Genomic DNA, 18,675 nt, shown 5'->3' on the forward strand with positions numbered 1-18,675 from the left:
ACGTTAGTTTTTTTCTTCTAATTGTTCCACATAGAGTTATATACAGTTTTCTGTGTGTGTGCGTTTTCTGGTCTGTTTAAATTAGAAGACCTAGTTTCTGTTCCACCGGGCTAGGCCCGTTTAAGGTAGAGGACCTAGTCCTTGTGGTACTTTCTTCTGTAGGGCTAGGCCCATTTTAGTTAGAGGACCTAGTCTTCTTCCCTCCTTCTTCTTCTTCCTTTTGTGTGTGTGTGTGTGTGTGTGTGTGTGTGTGTGTGTGTGTGTGTGTGTGTGTGTGTGTGTGTGTGTGTGTGTGTGTGTGTGTGTTTGTGAAATGTCTAAAGAGAGTAAGGAGCACAAACCTTTGGGTTTTAAGAAGTGCATGAAATGCTCCCAAAATATGTCTTTAACGGATGGCCACAGTAGCTGTGTCTACTGTTTAGGTGCCATCCACCTGCAGGAATCATGCTTGTTCTGCCATGCTTTCTCTGCTAGGGTGTTACAGGAGAGAAAGAACAAGCTTATACTCAAGGGTCTACTAAAACCATATTTTGAGGAAGTTCTATCTAGTTGTTCGGCTTCCTCCAAGTCTGGCAAATCTAAGTCCTCAATAAGCCAAAAATACAGCAAGCCTTGGATCCTGGTCTCTTCGAAAATACTTTTAATGAACAAAACTGGACCAAACAGAAAGACAATTCACGATACAATCCACAGATACTAAGCGCTTTCACCCACTAACCTGGGGCATCATCAGAGTACAAATTACCATTGCTGATCATCCTTTATATACTAAATTCAAAACCATTTAAGTGAATAATTAGATAGATAATTAATAATAATCATCAAATAATCAGTTCATCACATCTTAAAGATACAGTAAGAATAAGGACATATATTCCATTAAAAAACAATAAGGAATGTTAAAATGTTTCTAAAAATAATTATGTATGTTAAATAATTAAACCGGTAAGAATAAAGTTAAAACCACAATGATAGTGTGAATCAATATAAATGTAGTTAATCAAAATACTGATAAAAGTTTATATATATACCTTATGGTGTTATATTTACAAAATGTAAGTATATATGTGTATATATATATATATATATATATATATATATATATATATATATATAACTGTAATAATATATATAAATGTAAAAGTAAATGTTAACACACCCAAGCAAAATAAATATTATTATAAATATTACTATAAATATTGTGTATAAATAAATGTAAATATAAATATAAATACTGAATATTAAATATAACATGTAGTGTAGTGTATAAAATAATATATAATGATCAACATAATATGTAGAATTGGTTATGTTGTAATAATAAATGTTATAAAATATATGAATTATAAAAAGAAACTTGTTGGATACAAAAATAACCACTTAAGCATTCAAATTCATACACAAACAGTAAATAGTAATAGTGTAATTTTTGTTCATATAAAATATGATCTAAGTTTGAGAATGCTAGTGATTGCTATTTGTTCATTAATGCCAGGCCATTTGCAGGCATTGAGCCTAAGTTGCCATAAGCATTCTTTGGCTTCTAACATAGTTATCTAATCTAAGTCTTCAAAAAGGCCCTCTCCGTTGCCGGCTGGTGTCTCAGAGCCGCCTTCTAAACAGTCAAAATCTGCCTCCTTGGCTCCACTTCCTTCGGAGCTGAAGGAGAGCACTATTGTGGTGTCAGAGTTGGTTTCAAGTGTTTTGTAGCTGATCTGAGAACCGATTGAATCAGCAACTGAATCTGCTTCATGGAGCCAGTCTGTGGATTCCCTACCAGTTTCCATGTTACTGAAGTCTCCATTAACCCCTAGCTCAAGATCCCCTACTATGTCTTCCAGATCTTCCAGGAGCCTTTTGGAAGAAGATGTGGAGAGGGTAGTGTTGAGACTCCTGAAGTAGTCTGCCTTACCAAAATTATTATTGGCTCTGACCCAGTCGGCTCCGATGCCACTCGATCCAGCTTTGCCCTTGTCTGCTATTCCTCCTCCAAGCCATGTTGGCCCTTCGGAGCCAGAGTGCTTGGTGCCACCGGAGGTACTATCGGTTCCAGCTTCCTTTGTTGCTGCTTTGGAGCCGGGTTCGGCTCCGACATGCTCAGTGCCGTCTGTCGTGTCCAGGGGCCAAAGCTCTCCTGTCAGTGCTGACAGGGAGGGTTGGAATCTATCTTCTTCGGTTCCAAGCCTTTCTCTCGGTGCATTGGCCAGGGTGAGCTGAGACACTGCATCTGTCTCAGAGCCAATGGCTCTGGCTCTGACATCAACCTTTGTCTCTTTGAAGCAGGAGAGGTCTTCGAAGCTGGAGAGGTTGGTGTTTCAGATGATGAGGAGCATGCTGTCTCATTCTCCAGCCCCTACCAGTGATACCAGCACTCTTCCCCAAGAGCACCCACTTCAGTCTCAGCCCCTACTCTCTCCGGAGACAGCAGAGACCCTCAGCCTCAGGAGCCATCAGCTGGTGGACCCCACTCTTCCAAGGCCTCTCCAGAATGCCCTTTTGAGGAGCTTCTCCAAAAGAGGCTAAGTAAGAGGAAGCATGTTGACTCCCAGGATGAGTCCTTGACATTGGACACTGACCTTGAGGAGTTGGATGGGTCCCCCAAGTCATCCTCTGATGATGTCTCCTTTGTGGACATCTTGGAGATTCTTAAGCAGAGGTGCAACTGGCCTACTGTCAACCCTTCTGATGAGGAGTCTGTGTACCTGAAGGCTTTCGGGTCTCAACCTTCTGCCTTTGGGTGTCTCCACCTTTTGACGAATTAATGGATCTAGTTAGTCGAAAAGTGTGGGATATCCTGTTGCCATGGAGCCAGTCCCCAGGAGACCCAATAGGTTTCTGTCTGCTCCTCCTGGTAAAGAGTTTTTGTCTAAGGGCTTTCCCATAGATGCCATCGTGGTGGTGGTGTCCACAAAGAAGGAGCTGGTGGAGACTTCTTCCTATGTTCATCCGCCAAACAAGGATTCTCAACAGATGGACAGATTTGGGAAGTGTGTCTTTAGCTCAGTGGCATTTATCCTTTGATCGTTGAACTATCTCACTCACTTCATGAGATTGCAGAGGGATCTCCTCAAGGAGTTAGGAGATTCTATACAACGTGCCTGTACTGAGGGAGTCCCTGACAAGATCTCTACTCAGTTGTCCACCTTAAATTCTATAGTTAACTCCTCCATGCAGCTTATCTCCTATGCGGCTGATGGAGTGAGTAGAGCAGTGGGTTCAGGAGTTGCCCTGAGGTGTCACTCCTGGATGCGCTTGTGTAATTTTGTGGAACTGTTCAAGTCTACTTTCACCAATGCCCCATTTAATGGTTCCTCATTGTTTGGTTCCAAGGTGAAGGACACACTCACTCGGTGCGAGCAAGAAGGAAAGAAGCTTTCTGCCGTGGGAGCGTGCTTTACTGATCCCTCTCGGCCATACCCCAGAGGTCAAAGGGGCGGTAAAATGTGGTTCAAAAAGTCCCAGGGGGTCTTTCCGGACACACAGGGTGAATCCTCCTTCAGAAGCAGAGGAGGAGGAGGAAATGGGAGATATCACCCTAGAGGCAGGAGCGGTCTGCAATACCAGCAAGGCCATGATTCCTTTCAGGGACTTCCTTATCAGCGCTCCTGATGTGAGGCCCGACTGCATTTCTCTCGGGCCGGTCGGGGGTCGTATTTCTTTGTAACCAGAAGCCTGGCTAAATATCACTCAAGACAAGTGGGTACAAAGAGTTGTTACCAAAGGCTGTATCATACCCTTTTCCCTTCCACCATTTGTTCCCAAGAAGATCCCAGATGTACCACCCAATCACAAGGATCAGGCAACTGTGGAAATCAACAAGTTGCTTTTAAAAAGAGTCATCCAGTCCATCCCAGCAGACCAGATAGTATCTGGAACTTACTCCAGGTTCTTTTTAGTACCAAAATGAACCGGAGATTGGAGGCCAATATTGGACCTCAGCAGGTTAATTGAATCCATGAAGGACAAGTTTCGGATGGTAACTCTGCAGTCAATACTCCCATTGTTAGGGAAAGACTATTGGATGTGCTCTCTAGATCTCCAAAACGCCTACTACCATATAAAAATGGACAAGGTGTCCAGGAGCCATCTATGCTTCTGGCTGGGAGCCAGTCATTATCAGTTTCCTGCTCTGCCCTTTGGTCTCACCACAGCCCCCCCAGGGTGTTCACCAAATGCATGGCAGTAGTGACAGATCACCTGAGACATCAAGGATTCCTGGAGTTTCCGTATTTGGATGACTGGCTCCTGACTGCCCCCACAAGGCATCTACTCCTCCAAAACAGAGACATCACTATTCAACTTTGTACTCAGTTAGGGATCTCCATAAATTGGGAAAAATATGCATTATTGCCCTCTCAATCTGTGATTTTTATAGGTGCAGAGGTAGACACAGTGAACATGATAGCTCATCTCCCCGCTGACAGGGCACAAAACTTAATCTTTCAAATTCAACATCTTCTTCCATTGCGGAAGGTCAAAGCGAAGTGGGTTCTTCAGCTCCTCGGGACTATGGCTTCCACCATTCTATTAGTACAATTACCCAGGTTGCACATGAGAATTCTCCAGTGGCTTCTGTCTTCCCAATGGTCCTTCCAATATCTCCCGCTGAGTCATCCTATCCTGCTGACGGAATCATGCGAGAAGGATCTTTTTTGGTGGATAGCTCCCAACCAGTTGATCACAGGCACCCCCTTTGTTCATGCCCAACCCGTTGCCAATGTGACCATGGATGTCTCCCAGATTGGTTGGGGGGGCATTATCTCGGCAGGACTGTCCAAGGCACATGGCAAGAATACGAGGCTTACCTGCATATCAGTGTTTTGGAGATGAGGGCAGTGCCCCGGGCATTGCAAGCACAAGACCTTCTTCCTCTCGGGACTATTGCGATACAATCAGACAGCATATCGGTAGTTTGGTATATCAACAAACAGGGCGGTACCAGATCTTATCCACTCTGTCAAGAGGCTATGCGAGTTTGGGAATGGGTGATTTCTTCCCAGCACTTTCTGGTTGTAATGCACATTCCAGGGACGACCAATGTGACAGCCGACAAGCTCAGCCAGGCGATCTTACTGCCTCATGAGTGGTCTCTGAAACAGGAAACAGCAGAACAGATTTTCTGCAAATGGGCCAGCCTTGCTGCGACCTCTTTGCCAGCCCAGTCAGTACTAAAGGCAGCAGCTAATTTTCCCTCAGTCCCCCTCCGGGGGAGACACCCAGAGATGCTCTGGCTCACGATTGGCCCCTGGGTCTTCTGTATGCTTTTCCTCCATTTCCAAAGTGATTCAGAAAGCCAGTTGGCTGGGAAGCAAGTTGATCATCATTGCTCCTTACTGGCCTCATCAGGTCTGGTTCCCCTTTCTCGAGCCTCTTCTGGACGATCCTTGGATCCTGGACCCAGCTCAAGATCTGTTGACTCACATGTCAGGTTTGCTACATTCCTCAATCCACACTCTCAGGTTGACAGCATGGCTGCTCCAGTTCCATCCTTAGTCAGGCTTCATGATGTATGATTCTCTGTATCACATATTCTTATGTCCTCCCATAAACCTTCAACTAGGAGGCTGTATGGCAGTAAATGGAAAAGATTTTCTATTTGGGCACAGAAAATGAATGTAGATCCCTACACTGCTTCTTTCCCTGTGATTTTGGAATTTCTCTGAGCTTTTTCAACAAGGAGCTGCTGCCGAAACTATCAGAGTCCAATTGGTGGCAATTTTTCATTTTCACTTAGGGTTTCCAGATAACAATTTAATGTCTCATAAGCTATGCAAAACCTTTTTGAAGGGTATCACTCTTTTGAGACCACCACTGGAAGAACCTGTGGCGTCTTGGGATTTAAATTTTGTGTTTTCCAAACTGACTTCTCCCCCGTTTGAACCTTCATACTCATCTTCATTGAAATTTTTGTCTTGGAAGACTTTGTTTTTGGTAGCTATTCAATCAGCTAGATAGGTATCAGACCTACAAGCCTTGTCTGTTAAGCCACCTTATTTGATCTGTCACAAGGACAGGGTATCACTGCGTACTAATCCCTACTTTGTCCCCAAAGTTTGTTCCCCTGCTACCTTAAATCAATCCATAGAACTCCCAGTTTTCTTCCCTAATCACTGTAATGCAGCTGAATACTGTTTGCATCAGCTGGACAGTCATAGACAACTACATTTTTATTTACAGCGGATCAAGGAATTTAGGAAATGAGATCAACTATTCGTTTCCTTTTCTGACTCCAGATTGGGCTTGCCAGTTTCTAAAGTGACACTATCTAACTGGATCTTCAGTTGCATAGCCTTTATCTACAGTTTGGAGGGCAGACCTTTACCCTGCAGGATCAAGGCTCATTCTACCAGGTCACTGTCTACCTCTGCCGCCTTTCAAGCCAGGGTCCCACTTGATAATATTTGTGCAGCAGCTATGTGGGCTAACCCTCACACTTTTATTACACATTACAAATTGGATTTAGCTTCCAGGGGTAGAGCATCCTTTGGCTCCACGGTGCTTAGGAGTATTTTCCAGTGAGCCACCCAAGAATAAGGCACTGGGGACACTGTCCATATGTAAAAATGAAGGTGAGATTGGACTACACAACATAAAGAAGTTATGTACTCACCATAATGTTCCATGTTGGTAGTCCATCTCACCCTTCATTTTTACCAACCCGCCCTCCTGCCCCCATCCTGGAAGATCTGGAGATAATAATAATAATTTGGTTATCTTTGGTCGGAGACACTTTAGTATTGGTTTGTCTGTTATGGTTTTTTTCTTCTAGTGAGCAGCAAACAAGATCTGGTCTTTGTAGTGGTGCACTATAGGATACCTGCTTAGCCACAAGCCAACCAGAGGTCTTCGAGCTTGTAAATCGGCCGAGTCGGAGCTGAGGATTGGCTCCGAACCCATATGTAAAAATGAAGGGTGAGATGGACTACCAACATGGAACATTATGATGAGCACATAACTTCTTTTTTTACTTTTGCAGTGCAGCTCTTCAGTATGATTGATTTTCCTGTGTCACTTGCTTATTCGGGAGTTTTTATTATCTTCCATCATAGACAGTCGTTTTGCCTTGACATCTTGACTTACTTGGAAGGGTCCTATAGCTTCCTGGCCTTCAGCTGAGATTTTTTTTTGGGGAATCTACACCTCTTTCCCAATAAAAACAGCTACCCCACTTGGAATTTGCCTTAGAAAGACTTGAATCTGGCTGTTGAGCTTGTTTGTTCTTTGAAGTTCCCTGTTGGAAGATGAGGCTTTTCTTGGCAGATTCAGGTAATAATGTGCTCTGACCCTTAGACGACCTTCTGTAAGGGTTGCACAGTGCTGTTTATGTAGCCCTTTCTGTTCATGTCTGTGATCACACATGGCATGGATCTGAGTCAGGGGATTCTCTTTTATCCTTATTCTCAGAATCCAAGTGACAGACCTACGCACCTTATGGATCATAAAATACAGCATTTCACTTAAATTTCTAGGACAAAAGTGTTCAAGAAGTCTGATTGTCTATTTGCTCCAATTGCTCAGGATAGATTGGGTGTACTGTATACAAACACTCATTAATTAAATTGCTGAATTTGCTAGTTTCTGTACAAGAATCATCGGGCATCTGGCAAACCATTTCCATTAGCAGATTTTCTAGACTTTAGTGAAGTGGTAACCAGGTCAAGTATGTACACGGCACATGCATTACAGGTTATCTTGTGCTTTTAAGCCTGGAGATGTTTTAAAATCCTTATTCTGTTGTGTGGCTACTTTATAGGTAGGAACTGTAATGGAGTGCTGTAGAACTGCTTGTAGTTAGATTTCCATTGTTACTTTTATTCATTAATGAAATCGTGGCACATTGGGGTTTTGTAAGCCTTCCTGGGATTTTGTTTATACAATCATACACAAGATGTTGGCTTGGATCTCCACTCTGCTTTTGGATTCATAGCTGAATATTCTTCGCAGTAAATGAAATGACTGTGAAGCAATGACTGGGTGAGAGTTTGCTTGTCTGATGCCTTCCTTATAACAGCATTCCTGCTGTTAAGTCTTTCCTTCCTTCTGTGTCTTAGAAGACACGTTTTTAACATATTTCATATTTTGCTTTAGTCCCAGTGTGTGCATGCCCTGCAGAGCTGAACAAAGGTTTCAGATCAATAATAATTTAGTACCTGATGAAGTTTAGTGCATTCCTATCTGGCTGTAAACGTATTGCTTGAGATACATTACTGCATTTTCAGATGATTTCTCCAATTGTGGCTGTAGGGTAAGAATCAGGCATACCCTTTCATTCCTGGAAATAATTTTTTTGGGAGTACTGCAAGGCTATGAAATGTACATCTCTGCTTTTTATATCATATTGATAAATTCTAGTTTATTTATATCAAGTATCGCTTCACTTCTTCCATTGTGATGCCCACTTAATTTCAGGGTCACAGATATCAGCTGCCTGTTTTAACAAGCAACTGGTGTAAGGTAAGAAATTGGCCTGAACAGTACACCAGCCCATCAAGAGCACATATATGTCCCATATGAACGCCTAGGGGCAGTTTGGGCCTCACCAGATGTCAAAGGAAATTGTAAGACAATGGTGAAAAGGAACCACAAATAGCCAGCTCTGTGACATCATGCAGATGTTGATAAAGGCTGGTGTTTACTCTACCTGTAAAAACTGCACACGTATAAAGTTCACAAGCGCTCAGCTATACTTTCATTTATGCAGCTTTTTCAAGTGTTTAAAAATGAATCCAACCTACAACCCTTTCAATTACAATTAGTTAAAACCAGTGATTAGGTTAAGGCTGTGTTACACAGACTGGGTTCCAAAGACACCGACTCAGAACAGACAGAACTGGAAAAGGCCAGCCATGCAGACGTATTTATTTTTCCACTATCGTGCAACTTGGGAGTATGAGAAGCAGCAACATAAGGTGATAGCTTTATCAGAGTGTTCATTAACATAAGGTGAGACTGGCTTGTTGAATAGGGGTGTAACTTTCATACTGGAAAATAATCCATCCTAGGTTCAAATACTGTCTAGAGTAAGAGTGATTATAGTTAATCTGAAGCTACAGTTTGGACTTGATAGAAATATGGAGAGTGGTGCATTATTACACAAACCCAGCACATGTTCTTCTATTAGCCAGCTAGTATTAAAGACATTTGAGTAAATAGCTGCTGAAAAGATAACAATTAAATAGCTTTCTTATCATAATAAACATACTTTTCATAGCATGACAATTAACAGAAGGCCACACTGGAATCATTAAGAAACCACAAAGATATACCCATAAGAAGTGCATATAAAGGCTGGTTATTGTGGTTATGAATAGAAGCTATTACATAAACCAGATTGAAGGAATGTTGTCAAATGATACATATTGCAACAAGATACATTTGCTCCAGACAAACAGTTATGTTGTAATACTAGATATTGAAACATAAACATATGAATGACCTATTAACATTTAAATGGTATGTGTTTTTCATTGTACAGAAGCCAAAAATCTGTCTATTTCAAGAGGTACCTAACATTCATAAAATGATGAAGTCCCTACCCATGAGACTTATTATTTTAGGTAGAGGCTGGTTAAGAGTGCCCGCGAATATGTATTTAGACAGAGTGCTTAAGAAATATGTTAAATAAGTAAAAGTTGTGAAATAGGTACAGCAATTAAGTGTGTTATGTAATGTGAGAAATTAACAAAGTTTTGGGTATGACCGTAGATACAGCATCACGTTTTATGAGCATCCTCACTGAACAAGGTGTTGAAAGTAAAATAATTTTGTTATAAAAATGAATATCTTTTACAAGATTTATTAACAGTGTGAACATATTATTAAAACAGTTACTTTTATTTTAATGTTAGCTATTAAAGACATGTATCTGATATACCACTAGATACTGCAGTATGACCAGTTTATGCCAGTTTAGTTTTTAGGTGCCTGGGAAAAGAAATTTGTCTTTATTACATTGAAATGTACTGTGCAAGAATTTGCTTTTATATGAGCATTTTGTGAATGCACTGAATGTTTTTGTTGAATACAGAAATGGCACTACCTTGTTTTGAAATCTTCTTGCGACTGCAACCAAGTGTATTGAATTTGAAGACATAGTATATTTTGATGAAACAAATGTACTGCAATCATGTATTTTCAAGAAATATATTAAGTAAAATTCCCTCTTGCACAGAACCAGCGTGCATCCCACTTTGTATACTAAAGTATCACAAAGTCACAGTTTACTCATGTTCCCAGGTTAACTAGTGATGCTAATACATGTGAGCCTAAACTGAGAGATTACAGCAGTTTTTTTGTTTGCAGTCTTTTTCCACCCCACTGTTGAACAACAGCACCACTGGTGCCTTTTCTTCTGTTCTTGACTACTGGGTTTAATGGGTTCTCCTGGCCCCCCCCCCCCGGACTTACTCCAGACCATGCTTGGGGCTTATGAGGAGATCAAGGCATCCCAGTACAGCATTGTTTTGCTGCCAGAAGTATTTTCAACTTCATCTCCAAGTTCCACATTTCCCCTTGCACGTGCCTGTACATGTCCATTAAGTCGATGTGCAATGGGGATATGCCACGTATCTATCCACATCTGCTGTGACTTAGCCAATGTACCCCACCCATTCCCAGTTAGAACTATGCACCATTATATGAATCCCACCTCCACCAGCGCTCTAACGTAAGGAGTGTCCAGGTCCACCCCTTCCCCCATGCCATGCTACAGATGCCCAAGACACTCTTTGAGCCTGGGACATTTGGGCCATTGTCAGCATTTTATTCCTCTGTGCCATAGCTAGCTGTTTTAAAGAGCATGGATTTAATGCAAGGTTATTACAAGAGGCAAAATCTATTTTAGTACAATGAGGTAGACTGCTAAGAAATTAATGGCTAATTTGGATAGTGATGTTTAGTAATGTGGTATAGTGTGTGTATCTATTATACAAAAGGAGATGAAACAGAGTTTTTTCATTAACTATAACAAAGGATCTAAGTGGCCTCAAAATGTTGCCAAATGTAAGTGAAAGATTTTATTGTCTGCTCTGGTGGGTAAAAGAACTATCACTGAACAACATAGGTTCTTGCTAAGCAACCTAGATTCTTGTATAAAAGATCTTGGAGTCTGAAGGACTTTTTATTGTAAAGAAACAAATATTATGAGCCTGAGTTTACTGCAAATCAAAAAGGCGTATTTCCCTGTATGAATTGTTCATATTGTAAATGTACTAAAAATTTATAGTTATTTTCACCCCATAAATGGAAAATGTTATACATTTTATGCTTATGCATATTTTATTACTGAATATGATATTTATATTGTTTTGTGTGAACCACATTTTGAGTAGGAAAATGTGAAAGAAAGTTTAAACTAAGAATAGGAGAGTTTTATCTGAAATTAAGGGAAATGTTTTGAATAATGCGGTGGTGGTGCTGCGGTAGCGTTGTCGCCTCACAGTTAGACGTTGTGCCGTTCAATTCTCAGCTAAAAGCGTCTTCTGTGTGGAGACGTGCGTGAATGGGCGTACCTTCGTTGAAGGTTGTGCGTCAGAGCCGGCAACTCTGTACGTAAAAATCTACTGCCAATCATTAGCAGACGGAGTTCCGCTGTGGTGACCCCTAACCAGGAAAAGCCGAAAGACAACAACAACAACAAACAGAAATGAGATAAAGGTCAGCAACATTATTTAATCTTTCAAATTATAGAATCTATTTATGTTAATAAAAGAAAAAGAAGAGATACCCTGGGTAAACAAATGAAGTAAATCCTTACTGGATCACATCAAATTACATTCTGACATTGGAATAGGTGACTTTGATGTCCATTCTATATAAGAGTTTTTTAAGGTAATAACAGAATTTAATTCATTTTAATTTATCTCTGTGTGAAAGTATAACATTATTGTGGGTTAAGATGATTTTTTTAAATACTTGAATAATCTGTAGAAGTAAAAACTTGTGCATTTTGAATAATGTATTTTTTACAAGTGGATTTCATTCATTCAGCAGATTTCTCAGTATTTGCATGGTGTCCTGGCGCTAGTTAATTGTCGATGCATTGGATATTTTGTTACTTTGCTCAGTTTGTTTAATGCAGAGCTGCATTTACTTACTTTCACACTGCACAACACTGCTGCAAAAACTGCATAAACAGACAGAGGACACGTTATCTCTGTAGTGTAGGCACCCCAGCCAAGAACTGAACATTGACAGGTTAATGTATGCAGACGGCATGATCACCATTAGATACCCTCTGTAGCAAATGTACTCTGCATTAGCAGCTTGGATAATGGTGGAACTAGGGGGGAGAGGGTATGAGTGAAAGGCTTACGTTGCTTCACCCATCCTGAGTGTTGGGGAGGGGCACAGTCTGGCCTATTGCAGTACTGGCATTTATATGAGAGAGAGAGAGAGAGGTGCATGATATGCAGACTATGGGGTGGAGACGTGGTTGGTATCGCACACATAGTAGCTTTCATGGAACACACATTGGCACACGAGAAACATAGAATTAGGTGTTGCAAGCCTTCATGCCTGCAGATATTTACACCAGCATCCAGGGAAGGAGTTTGGGCTAAAGTAAGAAAGAAATTGATTACTACCTGGACAACAGTCTTCTGTGATTTGTTTTCACATCACTAAGGAATGAATGGAATTAATTTCTGCAGAAGCGCCAACAGCTGATAAGCAGTGGAGGATAAAAATATATACATGCATTCTGACCTTGATAGGCTAAAGTTCTGTTTGTTTCCAGTCATCCTTTCTAAAATAAAGTTCATGTTTTTTTTTTTTTTTTTATATAGGTTCATAGGTGTTTACTAGGCTAACAACCACAAGAGACCTTTTAAGCCTAGCCATGCATCCCACATCTCTGACAAGTTCTGCTACCCTTAATAAGTGTAAGCATGGGCCTGGGAGATGAAACATCTACAGGTTACCTGTGTCCATTAGAGACATAGGTGCCAATCCAGGGATGAATTTCCAGTTTCCCATCCAATTATCCAAGTTTCACTTGAATTGGGTTAGGGAGTAACTCTGCTTCACATGGAAGGGGAGCCTGTTCCATACATGGGTAATCTCTGGGATACATACCTATCTCTCCAGCATTTCCTAGTTATATCCCAGGCAAGGTTTAAGTCTTTAGAATGGGTAATTCTGGTGCTGTTTGTTTTGTGGATATTCAGGAGATCCATCAGAGTGGGGTCTGACAATGCCCTGTATGCCAGGCATAGATCTCCCATCAAAAGCCTGTAGGAGACAGAATACAGGGATAGGGCCATAAGGCATTCTGCATAGGATGTGTTACTTACACCCTGTATTCTTTTAGTGAGGAACCTCTGTGGACGTTCCAATTGTTGGATATGCCTGGTTAGGTACATACCAAAAGGGGCATTGTACTCAATGATAGGAATGATGAATACAGTGGAACAATGACTTCCTTGGACTTAGATGCCATACCTTTGTTTACATGTTGCACAATATAAAATGATTTCCTCACCACTGTAGACACGTGATGATCAAAAGCTAGATTATTATCTATGTGTGTCCCTAAGTACCTGACTACTGGGTCAGCTCTAAGGAGTGTGTTGTCAATATGATAGTTACCAGGGATGGATGACTTCCCAACGGATACTATTATGTATTTCTTGACATTTAGTTTTAGTCCATGGCTCTGACACCAGTTGTTTGTCTGTGTCAGCCCCACCTGTAGAACATTTGTGTCAGTGTGAGATTCAATGACAGCTCCTAATTTGCAATTATCTGCAAATTTAGTCAGCCAGAGACCACTGACATTGGCCTTAACTTCTGAGAAATAAATGACAAAAAGGAGCGGTCCAAGGACTGATCTGACAGACTCCACTTGTGACTGGCCTCTTTGTAGAGGTGGACTCCCCAATTCTAACTTCCTGGGTCCTGTCATTAAGCCAGTTAGCTATCCACCAGGTGCATACAGGTCTGTACCTAACCTCTTGAGTTTTTTTTTTTGTGGATCCCGAGCTAGATTTTGCACCTACCTCAAAAATAAATATATCTTACACAACTTTAAATAAGCATTTTTAACATGAGGGACTTTGCCTCTGATATAACCTGAAGTGGGGGTTCTGTTCCCAGAGCCCAGTAACATATTTTCTAATTCCATGGTTGCAGACCCCTAAAAAGAAAAAAAAAGATAGGAACTGTGCTGTAGTTGATGAGTCATAAATCAGCTGTAGCATAAATGGATCAATTTAACCACCAACATTTATTGAAGTAAAATTTGGCCATGACAAAACATGCACGTAACCAAATAGAAGGAAAACAAATGCGCTATAGTTTTAATTTCAAAGAACAAATAACCAAATGAAGCTGGAATAAACCATGAGTTAGTATTGTTTAGTGCTTTTGTTATATATTTGATTTCTTCAAAACAATATGTTTTAAAATCATAGCTTTTAAATATGTTAGAGAAAATTGCATTACTGAAATCAACCACTCAAAATGCCGATGTTAGAAATTCTGTCATTCAGCCCTGGGTGAACCCCTACATTTTTCAGCAATTGCCATTCCAACTCCCTTTTATTGAATAAAGTGCCAAGATAATTATCCCTCTCATCCAAAGGAATAATGTCTAAAAAAATTGCATTTTCTAAATGGGAACAAATAATATTGTGCCTGTATAAAGCATTCAAGGTTTGCTCCCCTTTTAGTGCTGTTCTGAGTTTGCCAAAGGTCTCCTGAGTCTGCCAAAATATTCTCTTACATTGTGCACATTGTTCTGTGTTTTGGTGAACATTTCTTTAGGTTAGTTAACTTATTTCCAAGGATTCCTGATACTGCATGAATTCTGTAAAGCATGTGTTACTGCTCCTGAGCTCAAAACTAGTTAGTTTTACATTAGGAGGGGTCTTTTGCACTCTAGTGAAAGCAGAGCTGAAATCAACCCATCCAAATGGGAAACTGCTTGTTTAAAGTTTGTGTTTTTTATCTGATTGGCCTGAGGGATTAACTGTTTAAAAGTCTTTCATCCTGCTGGCACAAAAGCCTCGTATTTTCAAGATGCACAAATGTGGTTCCCCATTGCTAGTATATAAGCCAACCTCTCCAGTTTAAAATCCTCCGTAGGAAACACTCTCCATAGTTTCCCACTGTTCACAGCTGCTCAGAGAGTTGCCAAATTGTGCAGTGGGCAGCACCACTGCAGGTCATCTAACCGGAGCTGCTCAACATTTGGCAACTTTTGCTAGAGGTCTGGAAAGATTCTGCTGAAATCCAAAGCATCTACTCCTAAAATCAAAAAAATAAGTCATTTTTGAGTTTCCTTTGTACTTTGCTGACTGTATTTTATCATTTTGGTGCCTCATTTTGATAATTTTTACTGTTTTTTTCTGCACTTTAAAAAAGCTGTCCTGTTGCTTTAAGTAGCCAGTACGTAGCATAAACAAGATTCCGATCTGCTGAATCTAGACTGTATTGTTACACTTGAGCACTATTCCAGCCACCTTACATTAGGAGGGCCCTGCTGCACCCTTGTGGCAGAAGTGTGCAGTCTGAGTCTCATCGGAGTTGGAGATTGGTTGACAAAAGCTCACTGTGTGCTTTCCCATTGGTAGTTTAGCTTAAAAGTATTTAATTTCACCTGAATTTAAGCCTTGCATTTGCGCGTAGCTGCACACCACTCAATGGGGTTCAGATATTATAGATGCCAATGCCTTGAAAGACAATTTTCTGTTAGTGAACCCTCCCAAGCTTCCCTGCTGTATTGTGGGAAACTTAGTTGCACCCTGAGAAGTGTTATCATAGCTTTCAGCCCTAGCCTTTAATAGAATAAGCCCCTTTGTAAATCCTAGAGCAAAATCTGGTCAAACTAGCCCCCTCCACAATAGTAGTTACAGTAAAAACCTATCATAATGGATGGTCAGGTTCCAACCATTTCTCCATCCAGCCTGACTGACATGGCTATCTGGAGGCAATGTAGTAATTGCCTCATGAAAACTGACAGCCGCTTACTCCTAAAACAAATACCCTATGAGAAATGTAATTACACTATAAATTTGGAATCAATTCTCTCAAATAACAACAAACCGGACATTGAACATGTTGTTGGCACACACACATCACCTGCCACACAAAACAAGGTCACAACACACAAACCCAGAGGTACTCAATAGAAGTCTACCAAAAGATCAAAACCTCCCAAGCTCAAACCACTTACACATACTGCAAACCAAATAGAATCCACTACACATTAAGAACACACACATCTGTGTCTCATCAAATAAACCTGTAAGGCACAACACCTCAAAACCAAATGTCCTGGTCATAGGCGACTCTATAGTGAGACACACAGATGTCTAGATGTCTTGTATATACGTATCCTAATGGGTCATGCCAAAAAATGTGCCTTTGGATTACCTCACCTTTCGGGTTAATGGACAAACAAGTGTGTTGATTGTGTTGTGCGTAACTTTAAAAATATAGCACTACTTGTCATGCAACTTCTGCTAGTGTAAATTTGTGCAATCATATGACTTTGTACGTTTTCCTGCTTTATGAATGTATAACTATTTAACTTTCTTGGTTTTTTTTTTTTGAATTTTTGCATGTTTAATGTCATATTTTTTAATTTATGCATGTTTAATATCATTGGATTTGACTGGAGCTTTTCTTCTCGGGTTTCCACTGAAAACGGGCCTTCGGTTCAGCTGGACCAACCCGGTTAACAAATGAAAAATAACTAAATAAATAACATTTAGGAGGTAGTACTGTTTAAGAAAACAATGTTTTGGATCTTACCAGACAGCTCAGGATATGCTGTTGTTTGCTATACTTCTATGGAAGTTTTCTTACCTTTTTATGGATTTCTGAGCATGGAACGTCCTCTACTTAACTAAGCAATGTTCTTTCAAACTGTACTTGCAAGATCACCATTTTAGCCTGTTTAGTTTATTGTTTTACTGCATACACTGTAAACATATTAAACAATAACTTCCTTTTTTGTTTTGCACAAGTGTTTTTCCGGGATGTGATGTGGTGAATTTTGGATCCTGGTTTCTGTTTGCATGTCCATTAATGCTGCTTTTCCTGATTCTGGGATGGCTGTGGATTGCTCTTTTCCATGGATGCTTCACTTTAAGGTAAAGTACATTTAACTATGCATTTATCACAATCTTTATGTTGTCCTTAGAAGTCAGCAGGTTCAGGCTCCTTGTATATTCTAGAAAAACATGCTTTTGCACTGGAGACACGTATATAACACGAGGAGTCAACTTTTTTATCACTTTGGTGTTTATTGCAGTAGAACATAATGACTGTAGTATGAAAATGACTCCACATACACTAAAGCCCTGACATCTTTCATATTCAATGACATTTATCTAAACCTAAATACTAACCCATTCAGAAAACATTTGTTTTGTCAACATGTTAATTGCTTTCTCTTTAGGCGATATGTTTGTATGGTTGCACTACGTACAAGTCACAGTTGCTTGAAACACATCTGTGTCACCAAATGTGCGTGAGAGTAAATTCACTTGAATGACTCGGTATTGGAACAGATTTTGTTCCAGCACTAATTGGGTCTGCTTATTCATGCATGCAATATATTCACAGACTGAGAATATTTAAATATGGGGGACTGTGAGATGATGCCGGGGGGAGGGGGGGGCGTGTGCCTCCCTCCAGAATCAGATTTTTAAAGTTACTTCACTTTTGGAATGCATTACTGTTTACCAGCTTGCAGTGGCAGTTTCTTTCTGTTTCATAAAGGCTGTTATCATGAAATGACTGACAACATGGATTTTACTGTATTCGGGGATATATCCTCATTGTGCATTTTTGTTTCAAATAGATCTGGTCTAATTCTTGCAAATATAATACACTGCATGAGTGTGTGCGTGTATGTATGTTTGTGTGTGCATGTGTGTATGTGTCTGTGTTTGTCCACACATATGCATATGTACTTTATATGTGCATAGTATTAAATACTGAACTACAGCTTAACTGAACAGAAATTCAGCAAAAAAAACAAAACAAAAAAGAATTGCACAGCAATTTACAAAATCTGACCACAGCAGCAAATGCTGTAAACATGCTCAAAGCAGTCTACACCCCCTTTCTCATTACAGCTTACAAACATTCACAAACAGGCACTAACATTTGATCAATCGTATTTAACCAAACATTACAGCTGAAATGCCATTCAGCTAAATGGCAATTTGACTAATAGCATGGGTCTACCTTTTTTCAGCGAAATTACACTTACCTGAAACTTTAAAACGTGACACAACTTCAGCAAAGACTTAAAATTCTGAAGCAACTAATCACATATAATTTTTACAGGTAAATGAACCACTTGGCCACCAGGGTGAACTTTGCCCTTTTCCCCACTGTAGTGCGATCTTGGAGATGGTATATTTAGTTAGGGGGGTGTGGGGGATGCCGCTCCCACTTGCATGGGTTTAGTGCGCGTTGTTTTTTTTTATTGTATCCTGGTGGCCAAGTGGTTCATTTCATTCCATATCTATGGCAACACACGTGTCCTAAGCATAGTAACGCATGGATTTCTGCATGGAGCTCATGAACTCATTGCCTGACCTTTGTACAAGCGGTACAAATATATCAGAATCTAAAATATGTGTTTTTTTTGGGTTAGGGTCACCCTCATAGTATCTCCCCATCTTTTTACTTATATTATCTCCAGGGCTGCTCCAACTT

General features: G+C 40.3%; 1 protein-coding gene across 4 annotated transcripts in view; it reads left to right on the forward strand.

Annotated features, from left to right (window-relative positions):
- SLC13A3 (solute carrier family 13 member 3) overlaps positions 1-18,675 on the forward strand; it is a 709,014-nt gene that overhangs the window by 241,558 nt on the left and 448,781 nt on the right. For all 4 annotated transcript variants that reach the window (XM_044090300.1, XM_044090299.1, XM_044090298.1 and 1 more), the window contains exon 6: positions 16,971-17,096. In XM_044090300.1, coding sequence (XP_043946235.1) covers positions 16,971-17,096 — 126 coding nt within the window. The remainder of the gene's footprint in view (positions 1-16,970; positions 17,097-18,675) is intronic.

The sequence above is a fragment of the Protopterus annectens genome, chromosome 12.part0 (assembly GCF_019279795.1).
Source record: "Protopterus annectens isolate FY-2018-M chromosome 12.part0, PAN1.0, whole genome shotgun sequence".
NCBI lineage: Eukaryota > Metazoa > Chordata > Ceratodontiformes > Protopteridae > Protopterus > Protopterus annectens.